The 24,381-nt window shown below is 37.1% G+C and overlaps 1 protein-coding gene across 13 annotated transcripts in view; it reads right to left on the reverse strand.

Annotated features, from left to right (window-relative positions):
- LOC128252244 (tropomodulin) overlaps positions 1-24,316 on the reverse strand; it is a 52,591-nt gene extending 28,275 nt beyond the window's left edge. For 3 of the 13 annotated variants that reach the window (XM_052979827.1, XM_052979825.1, XM_052979826.1), the window contains exons 1-2: positions 23,853-24,007; positions 23,337-23,723 (exon numbers count right to left, since the gene is read on the reverse strand). In XM_052979827.1, the coding sequence (XP_052835787.1) occupies positions 23,337-23,558 (222 nt within the window). In that variant the 5' untranslated portion in view covers positions 23,559-23,723; positions 23,853-24,007. Of the gene's footprint in view, positions 1-7,222; positions 7,535-9,564; positions 9,582-16,853; positions 17,328-23,336; positions 24,010-24,203 lie in introns of those variants that run through there. The other 10 variants (XM_052979819.1, XM_052979815.1, XM_052979830.1 and 7 more) reach the window with 8 other exon arrangements.
- Between the last annotated feature and the right edge of the window lie 65 nt (positions 24,317-24,381).

Below are 24,381 nucleotides of genomic sequence, written 5' to 3' on the forward strand. Positions count from 1 at the left end.
GTTTTCTTTTAAGCGCGTTTTATTGTTTTCTTTTAAGCCTGAGCACTTCAGTCCTCGAGGGGCATACACACACTTGACCCCGTTTGAAAACGAGCATTGAAACTTTACAATGGGCCCTGGAAAAAAGGGGGCAGCTGAGGAGGCGTGGCCGGGCATTTAACTCTTGGCGAGGAGGTTTAACTTGATTGCTGTCAGTGTGTCCAAATGGAAATTAAAGTTTCATCAAACGCTCTAAGCTCTCTAAGCGGATGTGGGCCAAGTTTACCAAGAGTTTTTCGAGTGGCGCCGCTGAAAATTTAAAAAAGAAATTAAAGCAGAAAAGCCGCACAGCCAACACACACACACCCCCATATCGAAGGAGAATCAAAATGTATTAATCGAAAAATATAACGTTTTACATTAAAAAGGAAACTAAATATAGAGGAACATTTTATGAGTACGGTTATATACTCTACTATACATACTTAGATATATGATATATACATTCGAACAATAATAGTATTAGTCGTCGATCGATAAGTGCTAAGCAGCCCAAAAAAAAGAAAACGAACCATACAATTGTATCGATATTGTAGCTAGATCTGAACAATAAAATCAAAGAAATCGAAGTAATCGAAATAAATTAAATAAACCGAATAAATGTTCTTTGGAGAAAAAGAGAGTAACCAAGAGTTTTATTTGGGGGGAGAAAATACATTACAAGTTAAAAAACTTTCAAGCCCATAGAATTTCCCAAAGCCACTATTTTTTAAGACAATAAATCCAAATAGCAAGCCCAAAAAATTAAATGCTTTTATGTGACACCAGAAAGAAATATTAACCAATAACTTGCGGTTACCACAGGGAAAGTCACCAGACGCCTCTGAGCCATTCATTTAATTTTTACTTACAAATTTAAATAATTGAAATGAGGGTTGAATAATAAATGAAGAAAGGCTAAGAGTTGCATCTAATTTGAAATGCAGTCATCCTGGAGGAGCATCTGGGATTCCCTCTGACTCTTTCAGCATCCATAATTGAGGTTAACCCCACTTAGCCCCGCCTTAGCTTAACCCCCATGGGCTTGGCAATTTTTTCAAAATTGAGTGACCAGTCCATTAACGCTCGCCATTTACATTTTGCAGCCCCTTGAGGAAGTGTTAAATGGCACTGGGCAATTGGCATGAGCAGAAATGAATACATTATTTCAGCCATTTAGCTGAAAGGAGCGAGGGAAGCGGCAGAAATCGCTTGTCATGTCACTGAGTCCTCGGACAAAACTTTTGGCTCTCGGCCAAAATGCAAATGAAAAGCTGCCCGCCCCGCCCCATCTGTTTAATTTTCTTTGTATGCAACAAGCTTGTGCCGCCCTCTTTTTCACCCATCCCATCCGCTCCACTTAAATTTTCCTGGGTCCGGTGCATTTTCCCTTTTTGCCACTGTGGTTTGTTTTTATTGCATGCCAAGATGTCTGAGCTTTTAAAAGACCAACGGACATGATGAGCAACAAAAACAAAGACCCGTGGCGGAGGCTGAAATGCCACCGAAATGGGTTTTTGTTATTGTTATGCTCGCTGGTCTCGTTGGCTGAATTTTATTGCATTACAATGAACTGCGCCTTGACCAAATTTGGTCAACAAATGAAATGAAATGAATGGGAAATTGGGGCAAACAAATGTGCACAGAAAAAAATTCAAACAAACACCATTTTCAAAATTAAAATTTTTTTATAATCAAAATTAATTATATGCATTAACAAATTTAGTTACAGACTGTTTTCATTCAAAATAAATAAAGCATTGGCCATTTTTGAATATAGTACATAGATAAATAAAATAAAAACAAATTCGGACATATATATAATCGAGCAAGCAGAACCAAAATATGAGTTGGACTTATGGCGAGATCTCCCATCGAAAATCGCTTAAGGCAGCCGACAGTCAATTTTTCACTTGGCATTGGCCGACAGCTGTCGAAGGTTGGGGAACAATTCACAAGAGTGGTGCGGGAAAAATCACAACGCCTGTATGGCCAAATGGACAACAACTCACAGTATTTATTTAATATTTATTTTGTGTCATTCGCCTGCCCACTTTGATCTGTGCAGCGACAAGTTCTTTGCCAAAGTCAAGTCAGCTGAGGAAAATGATTCGCGGAAATTGAGGGGGCGGACAAAGGGAAAAGGAAAATGAGTCCTTGTTCCAACCAATTGACAAACGAAAATCAAAACTAATTAGACGCAAATTAATGAGCCATGCCACAACAGAATCACCAAGAATATCATCAGCCGCTACGAGAAGAAAAACAAATGTGATGAAAATGCGATGTGAAAATGTGAGAAGCTGACAAACAATTTGGCAGCGTGGACAGCTAAAGGGGGAGGAGGTATTTTCCCACCTTCTGAACCACCCACTTCCCTGACCTTTCAGCTGAGGTGGACTATGATAATAAACCAACAAACAAAAGAGAAGTATTTATTGTAGATCCCTTAAATTTATAAATCGAACTAAAGAGTAAATTCTCCAGAGAGAAAATTAGGGAGAGAATAAATACAGACACATATAAATTAAAACACGCATACATATTATCAACACTCACACACTGACAGCGAATTAGGAATGGACCACACGGCGTATGCGCAATTCGCTTTGGCATCGTGCCAACGCTCTATACTTGGAGATCAACGGAAAAAGTTGCTGATTTTTTGCCAGAAATTATTTATAACTGCTTGTTCATGCACAATCACAAATACATTAGGATCGGCGACTATATGTACAAGTGTCTGTGTCTTATTTTCGAAACGAATCGCTCTTTGCTCTTTTCCCAGCTGTGTTAACTTGGCCAGCAGAAATGTGTATAAGTAAAATCTAAATATTTCCATCTGATCAGTTGGAATCGAGTTGGAGTAGAATAGAGCAAGCATATGAATGGATAAACGCTTTGTTCATTTAAATGAATGAATACCAAACTTACTCGGGAATTCTACAGTTTGGGCGTGGATATAATCATATGAAGAAAATTGCTTACCTGCAAAGAGATGGCAAAGAAAAGAGCGAAAATTAGTTGATTATTTATATCGATATATAAAATATATACATTGTATGGATGAATGGCTGCACCAATAAACAAATAATTAAATTGATAAATAGCTATTAAAATATTTTTAGGCCTAATTAAAATTCTTGAATTCGAGAATTTAACAACCAATTTGGTCACGTTAGTTGCCAAAAAAATTAAATTGATAAATAGATACTGATAGAACCAATTTAGAAACATTTAGAGGAAATCTGTCCTCCAAAAATTAATATTAATCAAGAAGTAAGGAAATATAAGACTCAATAAATAGCTTAAAACAAATTAATTGCTTTCAGCGTTTAAAGTGCTTACAAAAGAAATAATTTGATAAAATCTATTGAAAACCACACCGGCAAATATCGCGTAACCCAATTAAAAAATATTTAAATAATTCGTTTGTCTAGCCTATTTTATGCGGGAATATGAAATAAACATGAAAATAATTGTCACGAGAAAAATATTTGAAGTTTCGACATAGTTGTTTATTAAAATCAATTTCGTACTTGTACACTTAATATATAAGCGAACTGATTGACAGAAATATAAAGTCGCACACAAAGATCCATAAAAGATATAGCTTACATAAATTAATCTTGATTTATTATACTTTAATGTCGCTTGATACTGCGTCTCTTCCCACGTTTAATTCAAATGAACGCAATTTATATGCAAAAATTGATGCTGGTAAGGAAAACAATAACAAAGCTGACCATGTGAATAAGGCAAACGCATAGAACCGAAAATTTGCAAATTAGTTGCCAAAAAACATGGACAAATATATGCGTTTTATAATCATCAATATCGTTTTTTTTTGGTTAATAAAACGTTTTATTATCTGATTATTTCGCCCATTGAAAATGTGCACCCTCAAAGGCCAAAAACAGCGCAAAGTCAATTAGCCTCTTGACTGAACCCTAATGATTCCCAGACAGCCCCTTTCTTCTCTCTTCTGACCAAGTTAATTGCACAAAATGAGTGAAAAGCAGCTGCCGCCAGGCGCCGAGGAGCCACTTGAAGAACATATAATTTATTTTATTACATATATAAACATTTATATATTAGAGTCGGCAAATAAAACAAAATTGCTGAGGAGGCTCCACATTATGTTTCTGGTTCGGATTTTCATTGTGGCCCTTGGCTTTTGTTTCACATGGGATACAATCGTAAAGTACTTAATTAATGCCCACCTACAAGCGAGAAGGTGCAAAAGAGGGGCAGTCAGTCCTGTTCGGGAGTCGGGTTTCCCCGGTAAAAGTGTCGCAGGAAAAGGCAGAGGAGGAGTCGCATCACTTTTAATTAAAAGATAAAAATTCCCTGTCCAACAGTTTACGAGGTGAGTGAGGCGGGGGCGTGGTAGGTTGGGGCGGGGGTAATGCGCCTTTGGAGGTGACGCGTCAAAACGCATAAAGCGAAGAACGAGAAACTGTTAAAGAAATTAACACACACACAGAGAGGCAAGGGGAAATTCCAGCCAAAGTGGCAACTGAGCCGCAGGACGAGATAGGGAAAATAAAGGACCAGATGGAAAACTGTAATAAGTGTGAGAAATAAAAGCTTAAAAACCTCTTGAATCAATTACAATTTAATTTAATACAATATGTTAATCATGATAAAATTCCATCTGTAGTGCAATAAACTTTAAGAATCAAATTACAACATTTTGTTATTAAAGAGGAGTGCAAAATTTAAATAACCTTGATATAGAGGTTTTAATCACGAACTTTAACTAAAATAATATTAAAGATAGTTGAGCTAAATCAAACTAAAATGCTTTTTAATATGAAATAAATTTCAATGTTTAATTTAACTCAATAAAAACATTTAACCAGTTTGAGGTCTTATTTAAATGGAAAGCTTTGTATGTCCTAAATAATTATAATATGTACAAGAAGTTTCATCATAATTTGAAATAATAATAACACACATTCAATGACTAATATTTGATGATATAATATGCTTTAATGACAAATAAAAACCTGTGGCACTTTAAAAATCCTATTTAATGGCTTCCTTTAACGGATGTTTGTATCACTATCCTGCTCATCCCGGATTTCACTTCTACCTCTGCTTTTGTGAATTCCTGTTTACTGCATTTTTTAAACTACTGAATCGATCCGCAGACTGCATTGACTGCCTTGCTTCCACTCCTCTGATAAACTCTGCCCGGTGTTGGCAAAGGAAAGCCCAGAGATGAAAGTCAGGAAAAAAGGTGAAATGGGGAAAAAAAAGAAAAGTCAGAGAGCGACAGAGCGGAAGTGTGTGTGTGGATTGCTGTAGCTGTTGTTATTGTTGCACCTTGATTGCTGCCTGCCATGAAAACCTGCGGATAAAAAGTCAACTATTCGGGATGTACACAGAAAGTAAAAAATAAAATATAAATAGTTATAAAATACTAAAAAATGTATATTTTATTCCAATTTTTATGATCGACTTAAGATTCAACATATATTTTTATAAATTTGTTGTTTAGTCTCAAGTCGACATAAAAAATATTAATACAAATTTAATGCATAATAAAACGAGTCTTTAAAACGGATAACACGTATTTTACTTTGACAAAAATATATCTTAATTTGGAAACATTACTATCAGTTTTTGTATTTATATTTATAAAATAATATAAAAGCAACTTTCAGGCTCAAGAACGAAATAATTGTTTTAAGTGTGCTTATAAATGCTAGTCGGTAAGAATGCTCATATATAGGACTGCTCAGTGCCAGCTGGAGTCGGTTGGAGAATGTTATTTTTCCTTTCATCCTTCCCTTTTCATTTTTCCTCTGCTTTTCCGGTTCTTTTCCCTATTTTTTTGATGATTTGAGAAAAGCAGCGCCAAAATGCCTTTGGGCACAGGGAAAACAAGCCAGCCAGGCAAGCAAACTCTAAGGTGAGGGGCTTGGGCGGGAAATAGGTATGGGTGTGATGGAAAGGACCCACAAGCGTGTGTGAGAGTGTTGGTATATTAAGTGAAATGAAATCCTGTTAGGCGAAACAATGAAGCTATTAAAAAAAATATGTAAGCTCCCTCTTATTCGATGTATGTATGGGTGCAAAGTGGATAGGTGATTTTCCTCATTCAATTTTCTGCATTTTATCCCCCACAAGGTAAGCCTCATAATATCGTTTAATAAATACTTTACAGCTTGATTGATTGCTCCTTCAACATTTTGAATTCCGGGAGCGACAGGTGGTGGGCCAGAATCTCTTACATCTAAGTAGCTCTCGCAAATTACCCTCCTTATATATATCCCGCTCGTAATTTATGCGTAGCCTCGAAAGGAAAGCAAGCGAAACCACCAGATTGGATCCCATGTGGCTAACTACAATCAAACTGGCAATTGCGGGGTGGCCATTTTCCGCCCCACCCCCCGAAAGATTATCGCCCCACTTTCCCCAATCCCCGCTTGTATCCTTCTCAAGCCCATCGACCTGGAAATGCTTCGTCTTCCTTCCCTTTTCAAATCTGAAACCCTTTTAGTGGTCGAACAGTTCCTTCCCAGAATTTTCTTCTCCACCGAAAAGTATGTGCATACATTAGTCGAGACCTGGGGGAAATTTACTGCCTCCGATGGTGATTAATGTGTCTCGGTTTTTGTTTATTTTTGGGGTACTCAGCCAGGCGCAAAAGCGTCACTAAATGCTTCAGTTAATTAGCCATCGATGAATAAACCAAAGGAGTATCGAAACTTTGCCATGAATTATAATTTTGATTTAGGTAAAACTTTAATTATAAGTTATAATTATATGAAATTATAAAATAGGATAATATAGTTACAAAATCTGTTTAGAAATTAAATGCAAAATACATTTTTCTTGGAAAGGTGATTTTCATCGCTTTGAAGTTATACCACATAAGTATTTATTGTTTTTGATAAGCTGCATCCTATTACTGAAAGTAATGTTTTTAAGTTTGTGTTGCAATACAAAAATAACTATAAGTTGTTGACATAAAATCTCGTGACCTTATCCCCAAGAGATCTCACAGAAATCTCAATAAAACAGCAATTTATACAATGCTTGTCTTGAGACATTTTCCGCTACCGTGGACTAAAAAAATATAAAGAATTTTCAGCGACACACTGTCGCTCTCTCGGAAATATCAACGATGAGTAAAACTTTCAATCCGTCGGGCATTTGTCAGTTTGACAGGTTTCCACTTCCACTTTCATACCTTGGTGGTGCGGGTTTTGTGCCACTGGGAGGTTTTCTTGGTCGTCGTGGTCGTGGTGGTGGACTCCTCCTCCACCTCCTCCTCGATAACGTCCTTGTCTTTGGCAGTGTCTGCCATGGTAAGTGTGTGTTTTTAAGAGTGCTGTAATCCTTTCTAGTCCCAAATACTTTGCATAAATGCTTTTTTCTCACTCTTCTCTTCACAAATATTATCGTATAATTTTCTTGAATTTTTTCTTTCGCTTCGAGTGACTCACGAACATCTTTTCTCACTCATTTTCACTGGAAACACATTAGATTATTATTTTGATATCTGCGCATGAATATGAATAAAATATAATTTATTATTTATTTATTTGATTCGACCGCTGATTTTTGTTATTCTTTCGCAAATCTCTCTTTCTCCGGTGCGAATTTATAGCTGCAGCTGCCTTGAAAAGTGAAATTCTTGGCTATAATTAATTAAACGCGTTCACCACCAACATCAACAACCATTTTGAGTGCAAATTTGTGCGCCAAACTTGGCCGGCAATTAAGTTCTGTAATTATTTGTAAATAAACGGCAATGGAGGCAGATTTATGAACTTATAAATCCGACAGAGGCGTGGGGGATTTATCCATAAATTAAATACGAATTTGACATTCATGAATTATGGATAAGCACCCCTCCTCGGTGTTTACCCTTCTCTGAATCGATCCTTTTTTCAGGGCACCAATTTTGTGGGTTTTAAGTGAAAACTTTGTCTATAATTAAGTAGAAGTAATTTACTTAATTTTACTCAATTTTGTAAAGAAATTTTTAAATCCCAAATTGCCATTAAATGGAATTGTAGGTTCGCGAATACAGCAGCTATGATTCAAACACAAATTAAAGGCAAAGAAATAAGATTTAAATCATTTATATTCACAAGGGTTTATTTAATATTGTTAAATGTTAATCCTTTTACATTTTTATTGTTTTGAAAATCTGTTGTTTAAGTTACGAGATGAGTTTAAGTCCACAAAAATATTTTTAAATAGTTAGCAAGCTATTTTAAAATAAAATGTATTTTCTATTCACTTGACAAATATCTTAGGCATCTGAAGTAAAATAAATGCTTTTGTCTCGGCATTTAAAATTTTATTTCTAAGGCAATAAACTTGTGGTTAAATTTGGTTGCGCAAGAAAGTTTTCCTTTTTGGTATCCGAAAATTGTGTGCAGAGTCATTTGGTGTAATAAAAGGAGTGGCTTAAAATTCTCACTAAATGCAAAGTGAAATATATAAACTTTTGGCTGGAGAAATATTTTTGGTTGAGTGGTAAAAGTTCTTGAATTAAAATGTTCAATTAACAGATGGCTTTTGTTTATACGCGTGCTTTAGTTTTTTGGTGTTTTAATTGTTTGAATTGTGTTCAGGGGGTCTTAAATTCGTGACAGTTTTTGTGGTGAAAAGTGTATTATATCAAAAGCATTTTTATTTAAATGCACTTTTATGGACAGCTGGCATGAATGGCGCTGAAAATCATTTGTTTGCATTGAATTGTTTCTAGTATCACTGTTGTTGATGTTGTTTTTTTGTGGTGTGTGTTAAATTATTATTTGTTTGATTTGGGTTGCATGTTTCTGTGGCGTGTTGCACTTTTTTGGGTTTCGTTTTGTGGTGTTTTTGTATTTGTATGGTGTTTTGTGCCTGTTTTTGTTTCGGCTTCGATTTGCATTGATAGCGCGTGGGCTCCCTGGGGTTTTCAGAGGGGTATTATGGCATTATTGGCTGAATCTGCTGGCATGCAAATTTTTAAGTGGAACAACATTTGTCGGGCACAGTATTTCAGCCTCAGCCACAGACGCGCGTCGAACGAACTGAGTTAGCCCGAAATTTCCTAGCCCGCTGCCAGTAGAAATATGTGAAAAATCCGGGGAAAAGCGGGGTGAGGTTTTTCACTGAAGGAAAGAGAACTGGCTAATAGAGCGGCGCACACAATCAACACTTAATGTGGCCGCGGGGAGCTGAAAAATTCCACAATTCGCTCATCATCTTTAAAATGAAAAGCCACATCCCGCTCTCTTATATGTTAAATATTTTTTGTCTTCTTTTTTTTATTGTTTGTTTTATGTGTGTGCAAAAATCTTGTCTGTTGCCACATTTTGCCTTCAATTTTTATCATATTTTTATTTGTTTTTGCTTATTTCGCTTGCCACCCTTTGAGGCTCTTGTCAACGGTTCGTATGGGTAATATGGCGGTTTGTATGCCACTTTTCTCATTCTCACTCTCTCGCTGTTCGCGAACTTCCCAAAACAGGTGAACACAATTTTTCCGAACACGAAAAATAAATAAAGCCAATTGCTGAATTATATTCGCACTTAAAAATGTAGTTTCCTATTTGAATTTTGATTTTTGGCTGCCTCGATCTCGGGGTGTGGATGCGACTGCCTTTGGTGGCCAACTGACTGGGGGAATCATACTTTTCAATTGGAGATTACTTTGCCTTCTTTGTTGGTCTTTGTCTCACCTTTTGTTTTGATATTTCCCCGGGTGTTAATCAGTCAACCCCCGTTTGTTTTCCCACCCCTTCTGATTGCCGATCATCCTTGTCGCGTGCATATTGCGTTTTTGAATAAAAGTATTTTTAGAAGCCTGTGGACAAATTGCGTTGCAGTGTACCAGGAAGATATTTTAGTCTACCCAAGATTTATCTCGCAATCAGTCAGAAAATTAAGGCCCCAAATGGCGGACACCGAAAGGGGCAACTCTTGCCAAATGTCGGCTAATGAGTTGTTTGCTTTTAATTAAACAAAAATTTTCATTTAATTTAAATAGCATTGATTGGGTTTTCCTTTATAAGGGAAGACTTTATCTCAAATCCCCAGCTGTCCTTTTACCCGTGTAATTAATTGTTTCGCCTTTTACTTTTTTCCACTCCCTCTCCAGAAAGTTTTTCTTCTTTCGGGGCTACAAAGTTGTGTTGCCCGTCCCCTCCAGCTGGGGCATATAAATAAACAACAACAAACGATTTGTAGGCACAACGCCTGCTAAAAATAAGACGCTCGGATATTTCCACCCAAAAAAGCGAGAAAATAAAATATTATTTATAGCCCAAGGCAGTGAGTGTGTGTGTGTGTGTGTGTGTGTGTGTGTGTATCAATATGCAGAGAAATGATTTTTGAATTTCCAATTCGCAGCTGGATTTGCAGCATGTTGATGTAAAAATCACAGATGCAAATGCAGCGCTAAAAAAATGGGGGAAAAGTACACAAAACTGCAAGGTAAATTTCAGGCTAGATAAATGGGAAGCATTAATGGGGGAAAACGGCTGCAGTCTGGCATTTTCGAATCGATGTTTACAAACAATAGGTGCAAAATAAATCAGCGGAGGAGGAAAGGGTGTGACAGGCGTTAAAGGGCTTTAACCCCGTGATCCGAAAAATGGGGGAAAATGCGACAGATAGGAAAATTTACTAGCAGTTTGAGAGCCACTGGCGAGGTGAGTCAAGGTGAGTTTTTCCCCTCATTTTCTTTGGCCGCCCACCGCCTCATGTCAGAAATGATCATTGACATTGTCGCACTGAAGGTGTTCTACACGCACACATACGCAAACGAAAACTCTCGCGCACACACTCTCATATATACAATTAAAGAGTTGCAGGTGCGCGAAGAGCAACTTTCTCTTCGATAATAAGCTCTTTTGGCACGCACACACCTGCTGCTCCTGCCAACAAAAAATTGAAGAGCTTGAGGTGAGCAAACTGTTGCTTCTTCTTTCCCTGTGGCCTTTTCTTTTATTTCTTTTTATTTTTATTTCTATTTATTTTTATTTGGCTTTTAAGTGTGTATGTGCTTGTGAGTGTTTGGGTGTGCCCGTCTCACTCCCACCTGATTCATAGTTCTATCTGAGTGACCGCGTTGCTTTCAAGGTAAATCAATTCCAATTTCGGCATGGAGGAGGTGAGTTAACCGCGGGTGAGGTGAGTTTTGAAGTTTAAATTTAAAAAAAAAAAACAATTCTGCAATTTTCAGCCGTTAGGAAACTTTAATAAAAGCAGATTTTCGTGAAAACTTCTAAGATTAAAACGTCATTTTATAATTTATTCTACTTTCGAATTTTTTTTTTTTAATTCGTTAAAGTATTTAGATTCTTTTTTTTACGAAGTCACAAAAACAACATTGTTTTTCGTTTTTAATACCTTTTATTATTCTATACAGTATAAGTATAATCATTCAAAGCATCCACAACTGAAATCCAAGTAAGAAGGTTCGCTTGTGCTTAAAGCCAAATAATGGTTATGATACAAAGAGATTCCCAAGACTTCCCCTGCCCACACAAATCCCCTCATTATCCGATTCTGCAGAGGAATGTTTGGCTCGCCTGACCATGTGCCTGTCTACGCCCCATAAATATTATTTAATTTTATATATGTTTCTTTCCGAGCCATTAAAATTATGTAGGTTATAATTTAAATAATCAAACACAAAGAACGCCAACGAGAGAGCGAACGAAACATCAAATGGAAGGCAGAATGTTGCTTAAGAATTTCACCTCGTCTGGGGTCGCCCTCCCAAAAAAAAAAACACGCAGCGAGAGAAGAGTGTTATGCAGAATATTTATAGATTTTGTTATTGTCAAAGTGTGTTGATGGGTCTTCAAATAAAGCAGAGGGGTGACCAACCAACAAGTTCAGGGATTATGAGCTTGGGCCTACAAAATTCCATCAACGAATTAATTTCTGTAATGAGTAACGCTTTGGACTAAATTCTCAGTTCAGACATTACTAATATTTATTTTCATAAAAAAAATTGTTTTTAATCTAAAAAAGTGTTCTTATTTCTGGCATAAAATTTTCAGTAAAGTCTTGATGTTTGTGTATTTTGTAGTTTATGCATTAACATATTTATAAAAACCTCGAGATATAAGCGTTATCTGTTCAGTTGGTTTGGTTTAATAAAATTAAAATCTATATTAAAAGACATTATGAGTTGCAAATGCAAAAAAACCAACTGGGCGGGTTCATTGAACTCGTGAAAATACCATTTTTTTCATAATTTCTGGGTTCACTTTTTTTCTATTAGCATGCATCTTTATAAGTGTACATCTGATAGTTTGTATAAGCCCCTACAAACAAGTATCCACCAGGCAATGGATTATCTATAGAGTCCATTAGAAATATGCCCATAAAATGATCATCAAACGATGACAGCCATAAAAACGAGACAGAGATTGGGAAAATGAAAGAGAAGAAAGATACAGCTTCGACTTCTAATATTCAATTTGCATTTAACGAGCTGTTCGAGTGGTTTTCCCTGCATCTGTTGTTCTTGTATGTTGTTGTTCGTGTAAATTTATAATTTTACCATTTTATTTGGTCCCTGCTAATGGGCAGTTGATTTATGGGCATGAGATATAAAGCCATGTGACATTTTTATGGATGTTTGTGTCCCTGGTTATATGCATTTCTGATTGTGGCTAATAGTTCTCAACCAGTGGGCCGCATATTAATCATACGTTAAACTCTGAAAAGAGTTTGCAAATCATCGTTTAAAAATATTAAATTCGTATGTTTTTGTTTATATACAATTTGTTTAACTAAAATGTTAAAGGCTTTCATAAAAAAAAAAGTTCCCTTCTGTTTTGTATTGCCAATGTATTGCATATATTTACAATATTTCGAAAAATGTTTTGTAAGCGAGCGGTGCGTCGAATATCAATCATACGCCCTGTTAAACGCTCCCGGAATTGAAGATGTGTGTTCCCAATGTTCCCAGAATAACGGGGCAGAACCGATTTAGTAATCAAACTGTAGTTGTTCACATGTCTTAGCGTTTAAATGTCGTCGCCCACTTCCGGGATCAGTTTTTCTTTCTTTCTGCCTGTTTTTCCACCTCCCCACCCCATTTTCCCCGCCCACTTTTTCCCCTCTTTTTTTGAGGCAAGCAACTAATTAGAGAGCCACATGTGGCGATCAACTTCTATGGGACTTGCAGTTGGTCGCGCATTTCAATTTTATTTCATTTCATTGATTTTCTGTTCACAATGCTCTCGGTTTTTCTCTATTGCAAAACCATCAACAATATCGCCGAATGCATTTGCCATCGTCGGGGTAACAGGGAAAATCGTTTTAGTGAAAATAAATTGAAAATCTCTTGGAACATATTTTGTAGGTTGTGATAGATTGCGAGCGTTTTCAGCTGTCAGCCATCTCTGTGTTTGTAGTACATGCATATATGTGGGTGTTTGTTTGCTTTTTCCCTGTTTGCCGTTTCCTCCGATTTCTATGCATATCCACAGTATTCGCTGACTTGGCTTTGTTTGTTCTACTTGGAGTCAAAAGGCAGAGGAGCGGAGGCGTGGAAAGCTGAGAAAATAGAAATGGAAAACAACAAGGGGCAAGACTAAGAAAATTCTATAAATTTTCCATAATGCACTTCCATTGGTTATTATAAATTAAGATCCTGTTTATTGCATACTTTCAGGATCACCAATGTCACATGTCATCAGAAATAAATAAATAAAAATGCAGTGGCTTGGAAATTAATAAAGTTAACCACCAGTCAACGATTGGTTGAAATGGAATTTATAAGCTTCATTCAATTAAATTAAATAAATAACTCATTGAATTAAATCACCGCATTAAAATCAAAAGTATCAAATAATTAAAATGCATACAAAATTTCATAGTGAAAAAATGGAAATCAATTTTTTCTATATTTATAAAGTAACGAATTCAAATAGTTCAATTCAATTTTAAAACTCTCAACAATATACATAGATCTCTTTGTGTCCTAAATGAGTTTGATATAATGTTTTTATGTTTTATGTTTAAATATCTGAGTATAGGAGCATAAAATTGTCGTTTGGTTGCATATGAACAAGTTTATGTTTATGTTTCCGTGTTCTATTTTTTTACTACCCCTTTCTCATCTGCACTTCGCATTTTGATTGATTGCGCGAATGCTGCAAGCTGAATAAGACAATGGGGAAATGGCGCTGGGAAATGATTTTCCGAAATGTTCAAATCAACGAACGGGACCAAAGAATCGGGGGGAAAATATTCATGACAGCTGCAGCTGTGGGTGGCCGTGGGTGAAAAGTAGTTTGTTGCGTGTGAAAATCTGTCCAATTTGTGGGAGTTTGCAGTGACCGGTGTCTGCATTTAATCAATCTAATGCATGCGGTTCCAAAACCCCCAAAATATCCTCTAGTCATCGGGGAGCACTCATCAAATTAACACCTCCAAATCCCAATTGCTCGCACGGGGGCACTTATTAAATTAAAACAAGGCCAAAAGGCAGGCAAAATGAGGGATTAAGATGGTGTGCAGCAGCTCAAAAGTAATTCTAAAAAAAGTTTTACATTTCTTGATTAAAGACAGGTTAGAAGATGGAGCAATAAAACTAAAAATTGAAATGAAAGAGTAAGGAAAAGAACAAAAAGAGCTGCGCTAGATACAAATATTTGCCGGATGTTCATTAGAGAAATTCAAGGAGAACAGTTTGTTAGAAACAGAAAAAAATGTTATGAAAAATGAAACAAATGCCCTTTTTAGGAAAACCTTTAAAAATAGATTTATGCCAATATTTTAAATTGAATTAGTCCTTTTTATTTTACCTTTTTTATTGTGTTTTAAAAAAAATAATAAATATTTAAATAGCTCTTAAGTGTGCAGGACATATTGTTCAACTTCTTGTTATTTTTAAAAGGCTCTTGAGGATCTTAAATATTTTTGAATATTTTTTTTAATGTGATTCTGAGCTGCTTAAGCGGTACACTGCGAAGGAGACCGCAAACTGCTTAGCAAAATTGCTAATAAACCAACACAAAGCACAAATAACAAGATCGGGGCAAAAGGGCAAAGGGCGGATGAAGTAACAAAGGCCCAGAGCAGATATAAAAGTGTGTCGATAGCAGCTCAGAGTACAAGTAATAAGGAAAAACTCCGAGCGGGAAAGAGATTAAGCGAGAGCGGCAGGCAGGCAGTCAACGTTTATTTTTAAACATATTGAAAAGGCAAGAAGAAGCGGTTAAGTTAAGGCATCGGTCGAAGGCAAGCGCAGCGAATGAAAACAATTTTATTAAGTGAAAAATACGAAGGCAGAAAATAACCCGCAGCCAAAATAAACAGACCAAAGCCAAGACACGAAATCAAAGAGAGGGAAAAAGAAAAGCGGGAGACCGAAGCGAAGTCCTTGGCAGTGGCAAAATGTTCGCCCCAACTCAACGGGTTGCCCGCCCGGGGGCCCAAAAAGGGGGCGGGCCGAGGCGTAGGATATCTGATTGAAAGATGCGTCGAGGCGTCGTTGTCGTTGTCGATGTCGGCTCACCTTGAACCACAACAACGCCAGAAACAACTCGATCCAACACCGCACGCACAAACGCAGTCCAACTACACTTACGAAAATTAAAAAGTTTTTGACTTAAAAAATACTTTTAAAAATTGTAGCAGAAAGAATAGGCTTTATATATATTTAATATATTAAATTATATTATTTTTAGACTTAGTTTTATTTGCAATATATTCGAATCGATTTATAATTAAATCTACAACTACGTTTAATTGCTTAGGTAAGAATTATTTATAAATTAATAAGCTTGTTTTTCCTTAATCAAGAATTTTTTTCAAGTGCAAATCAGACACAATTAAGTGCTGAGAAAACGGAAGCAGACGACAAAATTTTACGAGCCAAGCAACCGAAACGAGAGGCGGCGATGAGCGGGGGGGCGTGTCAGGGAGGCAGGTGACAAAAGCGTCGACGACGGCGACTTCTTTACATAAAAGATTGACAAGTGATTTTCACACCTAAGTGGCAAGCGCAGGAAAACACACAAAAGCAGCAACAACAACAAGAACGTGAACAGGGAAAAGTTTTGAGTTTTTTTGGCCTCCCCCTCTGAAAACCCATCTCTTTCGGTTATTTTTTGGAAATTTTGTTGGAGGAAATTGTTTGGGGCATTGTTCGTGTGGCTCAGTTAGCTAAGTCGATAGATTTTCTCACCCTGGTGCAGATTTAATTTGTTGAGTGGCGGTGGCCAGAGAAAAGTTGACCAGTTGCAGAATTTGATCGAATGATTGAGTGGGAAAACTTTAAGAGTTGATGGGAAAGGGGAAGGCAAAATATATAGTTAGTTTCTAATAGGGAAACTAGAGAAATCTGAGTGAGGTAATTCATTAGATAAATGATTGAGGAGTTTACCTTTTAAAATGCCATTTATCATAGAAGGTGCAACTCTTAAAATGGAAGTTGTTCAGTCATTAAAGTAATTGTTTTAGGGGTTTTTTAAGTTCCAAATTTAGGAACTCCATACTTAAAATGTTTTTTTTTTGAAGTGATAGACCTTTTTGCAAAAAAGTAACTTCTTTTGAAATTTCTTAATTAAAATTTTGGAGTAAAAGTAGCCAACTCAACCATATAAATCCCTAATATCACCAATATATCCAAATAACTCCCAAAGAACAAAAGGTGAAGCCCGTTTTTCACATCAATATAAATCCCCGATAGAATCAATTTTCTAATAAAAACTGCATACACATGAGGATACCCCTGAGCCCGCAATTGCCAATGAACACTACATGTATATTCAAATATGAAAAGCCCGAGAACAATAGGTGAACCTCTCGAAATCCGGACCCGGTCCTGTGCCTCCTCGTGAGCGACTTACCGCAGCGTCTGTGATGGCCATGGCTACCGTTTGGCTTCCTGGTGGATTTCGGGTGGTATTCTCTTTGTTCCGGATGGTGAGTGAGTGTGGAAACTGGGGGTCTAATCCGCTTAAGCCAAAATCGAAATTAACTTGAATGGGGCAATCTTGGCTATTGCGCTGAAATTCAATTGAAATTTTCCTGTTCTGCACTGAATGGTAAAATATATATAGTAAACAGTGTATATATATTTTGGATCTCACTGGCACACACACGCACACACACTCCGGTGAACAAGATCGCGCGTCACGAACTATGCAAGAAGGTGAATCGCGGGAGGAATATTGACCGAGGGAGCCCCGAAACTAATCTATTTATTTGTCTGACTGGACTGGTCAATTCATTCCATTCCAGCTGGGGCTATAAATCAATAGTTTCGGTCCGATTGCGATGCGATTGATGCGTCGATGCGCGCTGCTTTGTTTTGGGGCTTTTGCGATGCTACTGAATGCAAAGGCAAATTCAAGTCGGAAACTGCATCGAAATGCAATCAAAGTGCCAATTGACGTCGAGTATCTGCTGTTTCTATATTATTGCGCTATATATATATCGGTAGGTATATATATATATATCTGTGTATGTGTGGGGTTAACTTTCGATTTTTCGCTGTTGACAAATTCCTGGCATTCTCGCTAATATTCCTCGCGGGCTTTTCACATTCTTTTTTTTATTTATTTTTTTGCTGTCGAGCGGAAATGGCAGCCGTTGTCAGGGCCAAGTGATTGGCTCTTAATTCGAACTTATGGCCACTTGGCAGCAATTAAAGCCCGTTTCGTTTGAATATTAATGGGCAATTTAACCGCAAATTGCTGATAGACTGCAATAATTACATTCGTTAATTTGCAGTGCACGAAAAAGTACAACATATAATGAAAAACGAAATACGATGGCTGAATAATTTATGCAAAAACCGCGTTTCGTTTTGGAAAGTATGCGAATTAACAAAATATTTAATTAATTAAAAGGTAAAACTTAAATTTGGTATTATAAGGCTTACAAAATTTTTTTTCAAATTAATTATTGTTAAAAAGAGCGAAAAATTAAGTTTGTAAAATCTTAAAACTTGCCTAAAAAGGCGATGACATAAACTGCAAGAATTTAAAGGCACATATGTTTTGGATGCCCAATGAAGACTATAAAATTTAGTCTTAAATTTGGACTATTATTGCATAAAGTTACTTTCAGTAAATTAAAATACGTTTTCAACCGACTTATGGTTATGAAAAGCTACTTTATGTGGACAAAATTTTGCCAAAGGGCGTTATAGTCAATTTGAACTCAAATAAATATATTTTCTGCGCTGCACTAACGAAAAACAAAGTCAATTGAGGGCATGGCCGAATGTCAATTTTCGGCATATGGAATTATGGACCGGATTAGGGGTCAGTGGGTGTGCGCTTGCTTTGGTCATCATCAAAATGGAAATACAAATTTATGGGGATTATTTATTTGCTGCAAGTGGAAAATAGAAACCACAAGATGATTTTGCGTAAACAAGCAAATGTCAGTTTGCAGTCGTCGAGCTGTTGTTAATTTATTGTCGAATTGGGTTAGGCAAACGTTTGTTCAGCTGAAATAATTTGCAAATTGCGTTCGCAGGCTCTATATCTATTAATTGAAGGGAAATGCTAATAACCTGAAGCGTTACCTTCAATTTAATCAGACTGATCCCTGTACCTCTTTACGCCAGCCAATATTCAGCTAATTGCCTTGTTTTCATTTGCATTTGGACTTCTCCAACATGGAGGCTTTGAAATCCTTTGTCTGATGCTTACAAGTACTCGAGAAAATCTGCAAAATTTCCTCATCGAATTGCCAACAGACAACAATGTTCTCTAACCCCCACTGACCCCCTTTCCTTTTCTTGGCTCGGCACGCAGAAAACTACGCAAAACATTTTGTAAATTGAATTTTATTCGTTCAGATTTTTGCGGCGCGCTCAAATGTAATTGAAATAAATTTTCAATAGAATATCCGCCCGAAGTTGGCGGAAGCTTATGGCAGGCAATGAAATTATTTGTTTGTTGCTCTAGCTGAGATGTAACGCTCTGCAAAATCCAGGGGGTTTCAAGACCCTGAGCAATGGGCGAATTTCCGTTGCGGCAGGTCAAAGAAATCGAAGGAGCGATTCTCGATTTGATCTGGATAAATAAATAACGGCAAAAGTGTTCGAGAATTAAATATATGCCAGTCATAGGCGGATTTTTACCAGAGAGATATACTGAGAGAGGGAGAGAGAAAGGGAGAGCGAGGGATGGCAAATCGCTCAGCGAAATAAATGGCACGTTCATCATACGCCCCGTGTACACAATTTGGCAGCTTTATTTATATACCCCAGCATGAGTGCTATACCATATATCCCACACATATTCGCCTTATGTTTTCAGGCAAAACGTTTGCTTTTCAATTATATAAACATATTTCGATTGTATTCAGTGGCGGGGGCCAGTGTGTGCATTAAAATTATAAATTGTTTGAACAGCCAAAGGCACAAATAAATAAAACCCAGAGCCACGAACAAGGCGAAACGAAATGAAACGCAAACGAAATGAAATGAAAGCGAAGCGCATAAATAACTGACCAAATGTACTCGAAATTTGGAATAGATGTGGGCTATTTCTTTGGTTATTATGGGGTGGTGAAGGGTGAAATCTCCTTGGGAACTGCAACAAGTGAATGGAAGCTAAGCGAGCGTCAAAGGCCAAGAGACGCTTGACATTGAACTGTCTGTCTTGTGTTTTGTCATGCCTTTCAAAAAAACCAACACACATTTAGGACATGCAACTGTACGCCGCAACAAAAATTGTATTTAAATTTGTCCAAATCTTTTAAATTTAAATCAGCCAAAGAATTTTCAGGGGATTATAAATTAACTTATTGTTATTTTTTATAGTACATTTTTTAATTAATACTTTTTTATTTGGACGTTTTAAATTCACTTTATATTTTTTGTCCCATGAAACATCGAATACGAATAGAATAAAAGCAAAATAAAATAAAAAACATTTACAATATCGAAGACACTTTTAAAGTTCTTGGATTTATATAAATTAAATATAAAATTAAAAGGAATATATAATAATTTTTTTCTTCCAGTTTACTCATATACAACAGAAACAGACACACTTGCAAAGCACGTTTCAATGGCTACCAGTAAAATATTTGTTTGGACTTCAAGAGGCGCCACCGCGTTGACAGCTGTCAATGAAAAGGGGGTGAAGGGCGATGGGAGCTTGTTCGGGTAGTGGATGGGTGATTTAGTGGTGCAGCAGGGGGTTTGTGCAGAGACAGCTGTCCCTGCTCTGATTAGCGCTGCGGCTTTCCGCAGTTTGCGGCATGCGCTTGCAAAATTCAAAACAATTTAATATGCCAGCGAGCACAATGAAATCATCGGGGAAATCGATGTGGTCTACGATATTGATTCGTGGCCCGGCTAATCGCTCGGAAAAGTCTGAATGGTTTTCCCATGAAATAGCCCCAACATCCGCATCTAAATCCCTTTGGTGCTGAGCTGGCCCCTCGTGGATTTCCAATTAATCTCTGTTCAATATTATGATGTCTAATCAAGAGAATCCTGCACGAGACAGCAGGACAACGAGCCTCGGAGGCCACAGGAAATTCCATTATCCCTGACTGTCCCTCAAAGTCCGTATGCGGACTAATAGGTATGTGCTGCCTGGTTATGTGAGTTCACGGCTTGTTGCACAAATTAGCATGCCCCATTTGAGCAGGTCGGCGGAGCTGAGCAAAGATTTGCTTAAATACATTCCGAAGTCCGGAGGAATGATATGGACAAAGTAGCCGACCACAAACTACTCGTTATAAGGTTTATTAACTAAATACAAATTTCATAAAATTCGTTTTTGATGAAGTTCTTTGTCAATTATTATCATTAAGTTTCTTGATTCTTGATATTCCTGGAATTTAAATATAAATCTGAGACAGATCCGTTTTATATTCCCATATTGATTATTGTAATACTTTATAAGTCTGTTAGTCTATATTTGGGATATTAAAATATATTTTAAATTTTATACATTTTATCCAACAAATGTAAAAATGTTTTATAATTCTGTCTCTTTAAACAGTTAAACACTTTTCTGAGCGAAGGTTTCACAGATAAGTACATTTTATAAATATCCCGACCACAAACATCCTGAATAATGTACCATACCCTGTACCGCAGAAATAACCGCGTGTAATGAGCAAATCAAATGAGCAAACAAACGGACAACGGTTAAATCAACTGTGAAATTTATGACAGTTTTCCGGTTAGCTTGAATTTTGGATAAGAAAATGGGAGTGGAAAGCAGGAAAGTCACCAGCAGAGCTCTGACTTTATTTAACTAATTTTGCATTTTCAATTCGAAGTCGACTCTGGTCACGTAGCTCTGCGGCTGGAACTCTGACCTGTTAAGCGCATAAAAATGACAAAAACGCTACGTGACTCATTAGCCGGTTTTCAGCCAGGAAAAGCCGGCGGGGGAAAGTCGGACGGTGAAATTGAGAGTGGGAAGTTCAGTAGTTCATAAGTTCATGAGTTCAGCAACAGACCCGGACTTCACCAGCGCAATTAGTTCGGCAAGCTGCTCCGGGCGGAGCACATACGCATCCTATATATATACGGACATATGTGTGCCCGGGACCCGGCATATCTTTATCCTTATCCACAGGACTCTGGCTTACACAGTTCATGCGTTTTCATTTCCATTTCGAGCCCATAAAAACGAAAAAAAGGCCGAAAGACCGACCCAAAATAAAAGCAAGTTGCAATGCAAATTTAATTTGGCTGCCATAAAACTCGACGAAAGAAAAACGGGCGGTGTTTTTTTTTTTTTTGTGTTGGGGTGAGAGCCAGACAGTCGTAAAACAGTAGCGGGAAAATCGAATTTCTTCCGGGGGGGAGAGGAAAAATGGGTGGCGGGGAGAACTGTATGCCTGGCTGCCGCGCCAAGCCGGAAATGCAAATTTGTAATTTTGTGCAACGATTTGTGGCAATTAATTGCTGCCTCACCAGCAGGCAGCCACTTGCACCACCAGCCTGCACCACCGCGCACCACGATGCACTACCCCTCCATCCTTAGTGCGCGCCAGACCGCAAGACACGGAAACCTCAATATTTATTTTTTGCTGTTTATTACTTTTTTTAAGAAACATACAAGCATATTATTTTTCTGTTGTTTTCCAATATTTGTTTTTTGCCTTCTGCATTTGTTGGCGGCACCGAATTTATTGCATTTAATTTTGTTGCCATTTCTTCTCAGAGATTTGGGAATTTTGTGGCATCATTCAGAATCGAGTATTTAAGTGATTTCTGCTTAATAATAATTTAATTTGCTTGCTTTTTTATGCGACTAAAAATGCGAAATCTTTTGTGATAATTTGCGCAGAAATCAAACAGCTGCAAAATTTGTTTTCCTTTCCTTTCTTTTTGTGTTTTTTGTTGGCTTTTCTTTGACTACGTCGCCTATAGAAAGTGTGGCCGAACCAGAGGTACATATATATATAATCGCTTATATATCCGACTATATTTGTGTCCAAGTGTGTGTGATGTATAATGTAAGGGAAGATTTATAATATTCGTGGGACCGTATAAACAATTTGTTAAGACGCACATAGAGAAATGGCATTTGGTATAAATAATATAGCCGGACTTCGCCATGTTTTTGGCCAATTTCACAAGCGAAGATCCCTTTGGCACATGTGAAGAATGATTTATTGTGTTTCATAAGAGAAACGCTTCAAGGGTGGCACATTTTTGAGGAAATCATTCTATACTTGGCGTTTCCTTTTCAAAAACCATTATTTATATTTCCCAAAGTCTTATTTTAGCAACAGGAAAAAGGTCAAAAATCGATGTTTTATTTTTAGGTTTTCTCGCAAATATTAAAAACTCAATTAAACTAATCGAACAAACTACTTTTTCTAAGTTTCTAAGATAATTATATTTTACTATAAACAACGTATACAACAATCGTAAGAAAAACGTTTTTATGAAAATTTCAATGTTCTTAAAAAATCATTTGTGAACTGTTTTTCTAAAGCTTTGTGAATCTCTACTTTAGATTATAATTTCTCAAGTGTTTTTAAAGCTAATTGAATTCTTTCAGAAGTTTTAAAAAATTTTGTCTTTTTAAAGCCGAAAAATGTAATAAAATAAACATTCTTCAAAATACAAAACAATTAGTTTGAAAACTTTTCATAAACAACAGTCAATGCAAACCTAATACAATCATTGTAACAGCAAAAATTATATATGTTTTTTATCAATAGCTTTTCCATTTTTGAAAATTCATTTTCATAGATGACTCTGATTAATTAATAATTTGTTTATCAATAGGCGAAACTTATACATTTTATAGGGATATTTACTCCATACAATTTCTAAAATTCAATTTGAGGTACTATAGATTTTCCGTTTATAAATAAACCCAATTACTCACCTCAGTGATCTTCATAGTCCGCTTCACCGTTTTCCGGGTAACTTCCGTGGTTTCCTCCACGACATCGCCGTCCTCATCGATGGTCTCTGTGACCATTTTCTCGGTCTCCCCGGGAATTACCTCCTCGGTTTGCTCGGTGACCACACTGCTTTTGCTTTGGGCATCGGGTTCGGGCTTGGTCTCCTCGGCGGAGCCACCGAAAACATCCTCAATGTCCGACATTATCTTTGATTTATATTCCTTTTCTTTGGTAGGACCCAAATTGATTCACTTAGCTTTCTCTTTCGTTCTTGTGTTCACTTTCACTTGGTTCGTTCCACTGATCACTGATCACAACAATAACACATAACACGCAGAAATTATTGTATTTTTTTCCTTTTTTTTAGCCTGAAAAAATATAAACGACCGAAGCCAGAAAAATTTAATATATTTTGTATATTCTGTTGGGCTCTCTTGGCAGCCGCAGATTATTATATAAACAAGTTGAATTTCACGGCGCGCTGGCTGTTTAGTAACTTGTATTCCGACTTTATAGCGTTATTGCTATGGGCTTTTATAGATCCTTTGGGCTTTACGCAGGGCTAGAGCCTGCGATCCTCTCGGGAAGTGCTTGATTTTCAAACTGTAAAAGCGTAACGTCGACCAGCGGCGATGAAAGACACGATAACAACGGAGAACGAGAATACGGGAATTACGGAACAATGAGACTAGGGAATAACGGAACAATGGGACAACGGAACAACGTAGAGCCGTAATGACAAAAGCGGGAGAAAGCGAAACAAATTAAAGCATGTAGCTATCAAAAACCCATCACTTCAGCCTGTTTCGCAAACAAATCCGGAATAATTACGGAATAAAGGAACGCACACGAGGCGAATTACACGATCACGGGTCTTCTACTTGCTGCCTCTGTTTTAGCTTCTTCTAATTCTCCTAGTTAGAATTCATCTGTCTGCCACCGGAACCGACGCCGGAGAGCAGAGCGGGATGGCCTGTGTCCCGGAGGAATGAGTGGGGCAGAGGCCCCAAGTGCGGCAAGCACAAG

This window comes from Drosophila gunungcola, chromosome 3R (genome assembly GCF_025200985.1).
Source record: "Drosophila gunungcola strain Sukarami chromosome 3R, Dgunungcola_SK_2, whole genome shotgun sequence".
Taxonomy (NCBI): Eukaryota; Metazoa; Arthropoda; class Insecta; order Diptera; family Drosophilidae; genus Drosophila; species Drosophila gunungcola.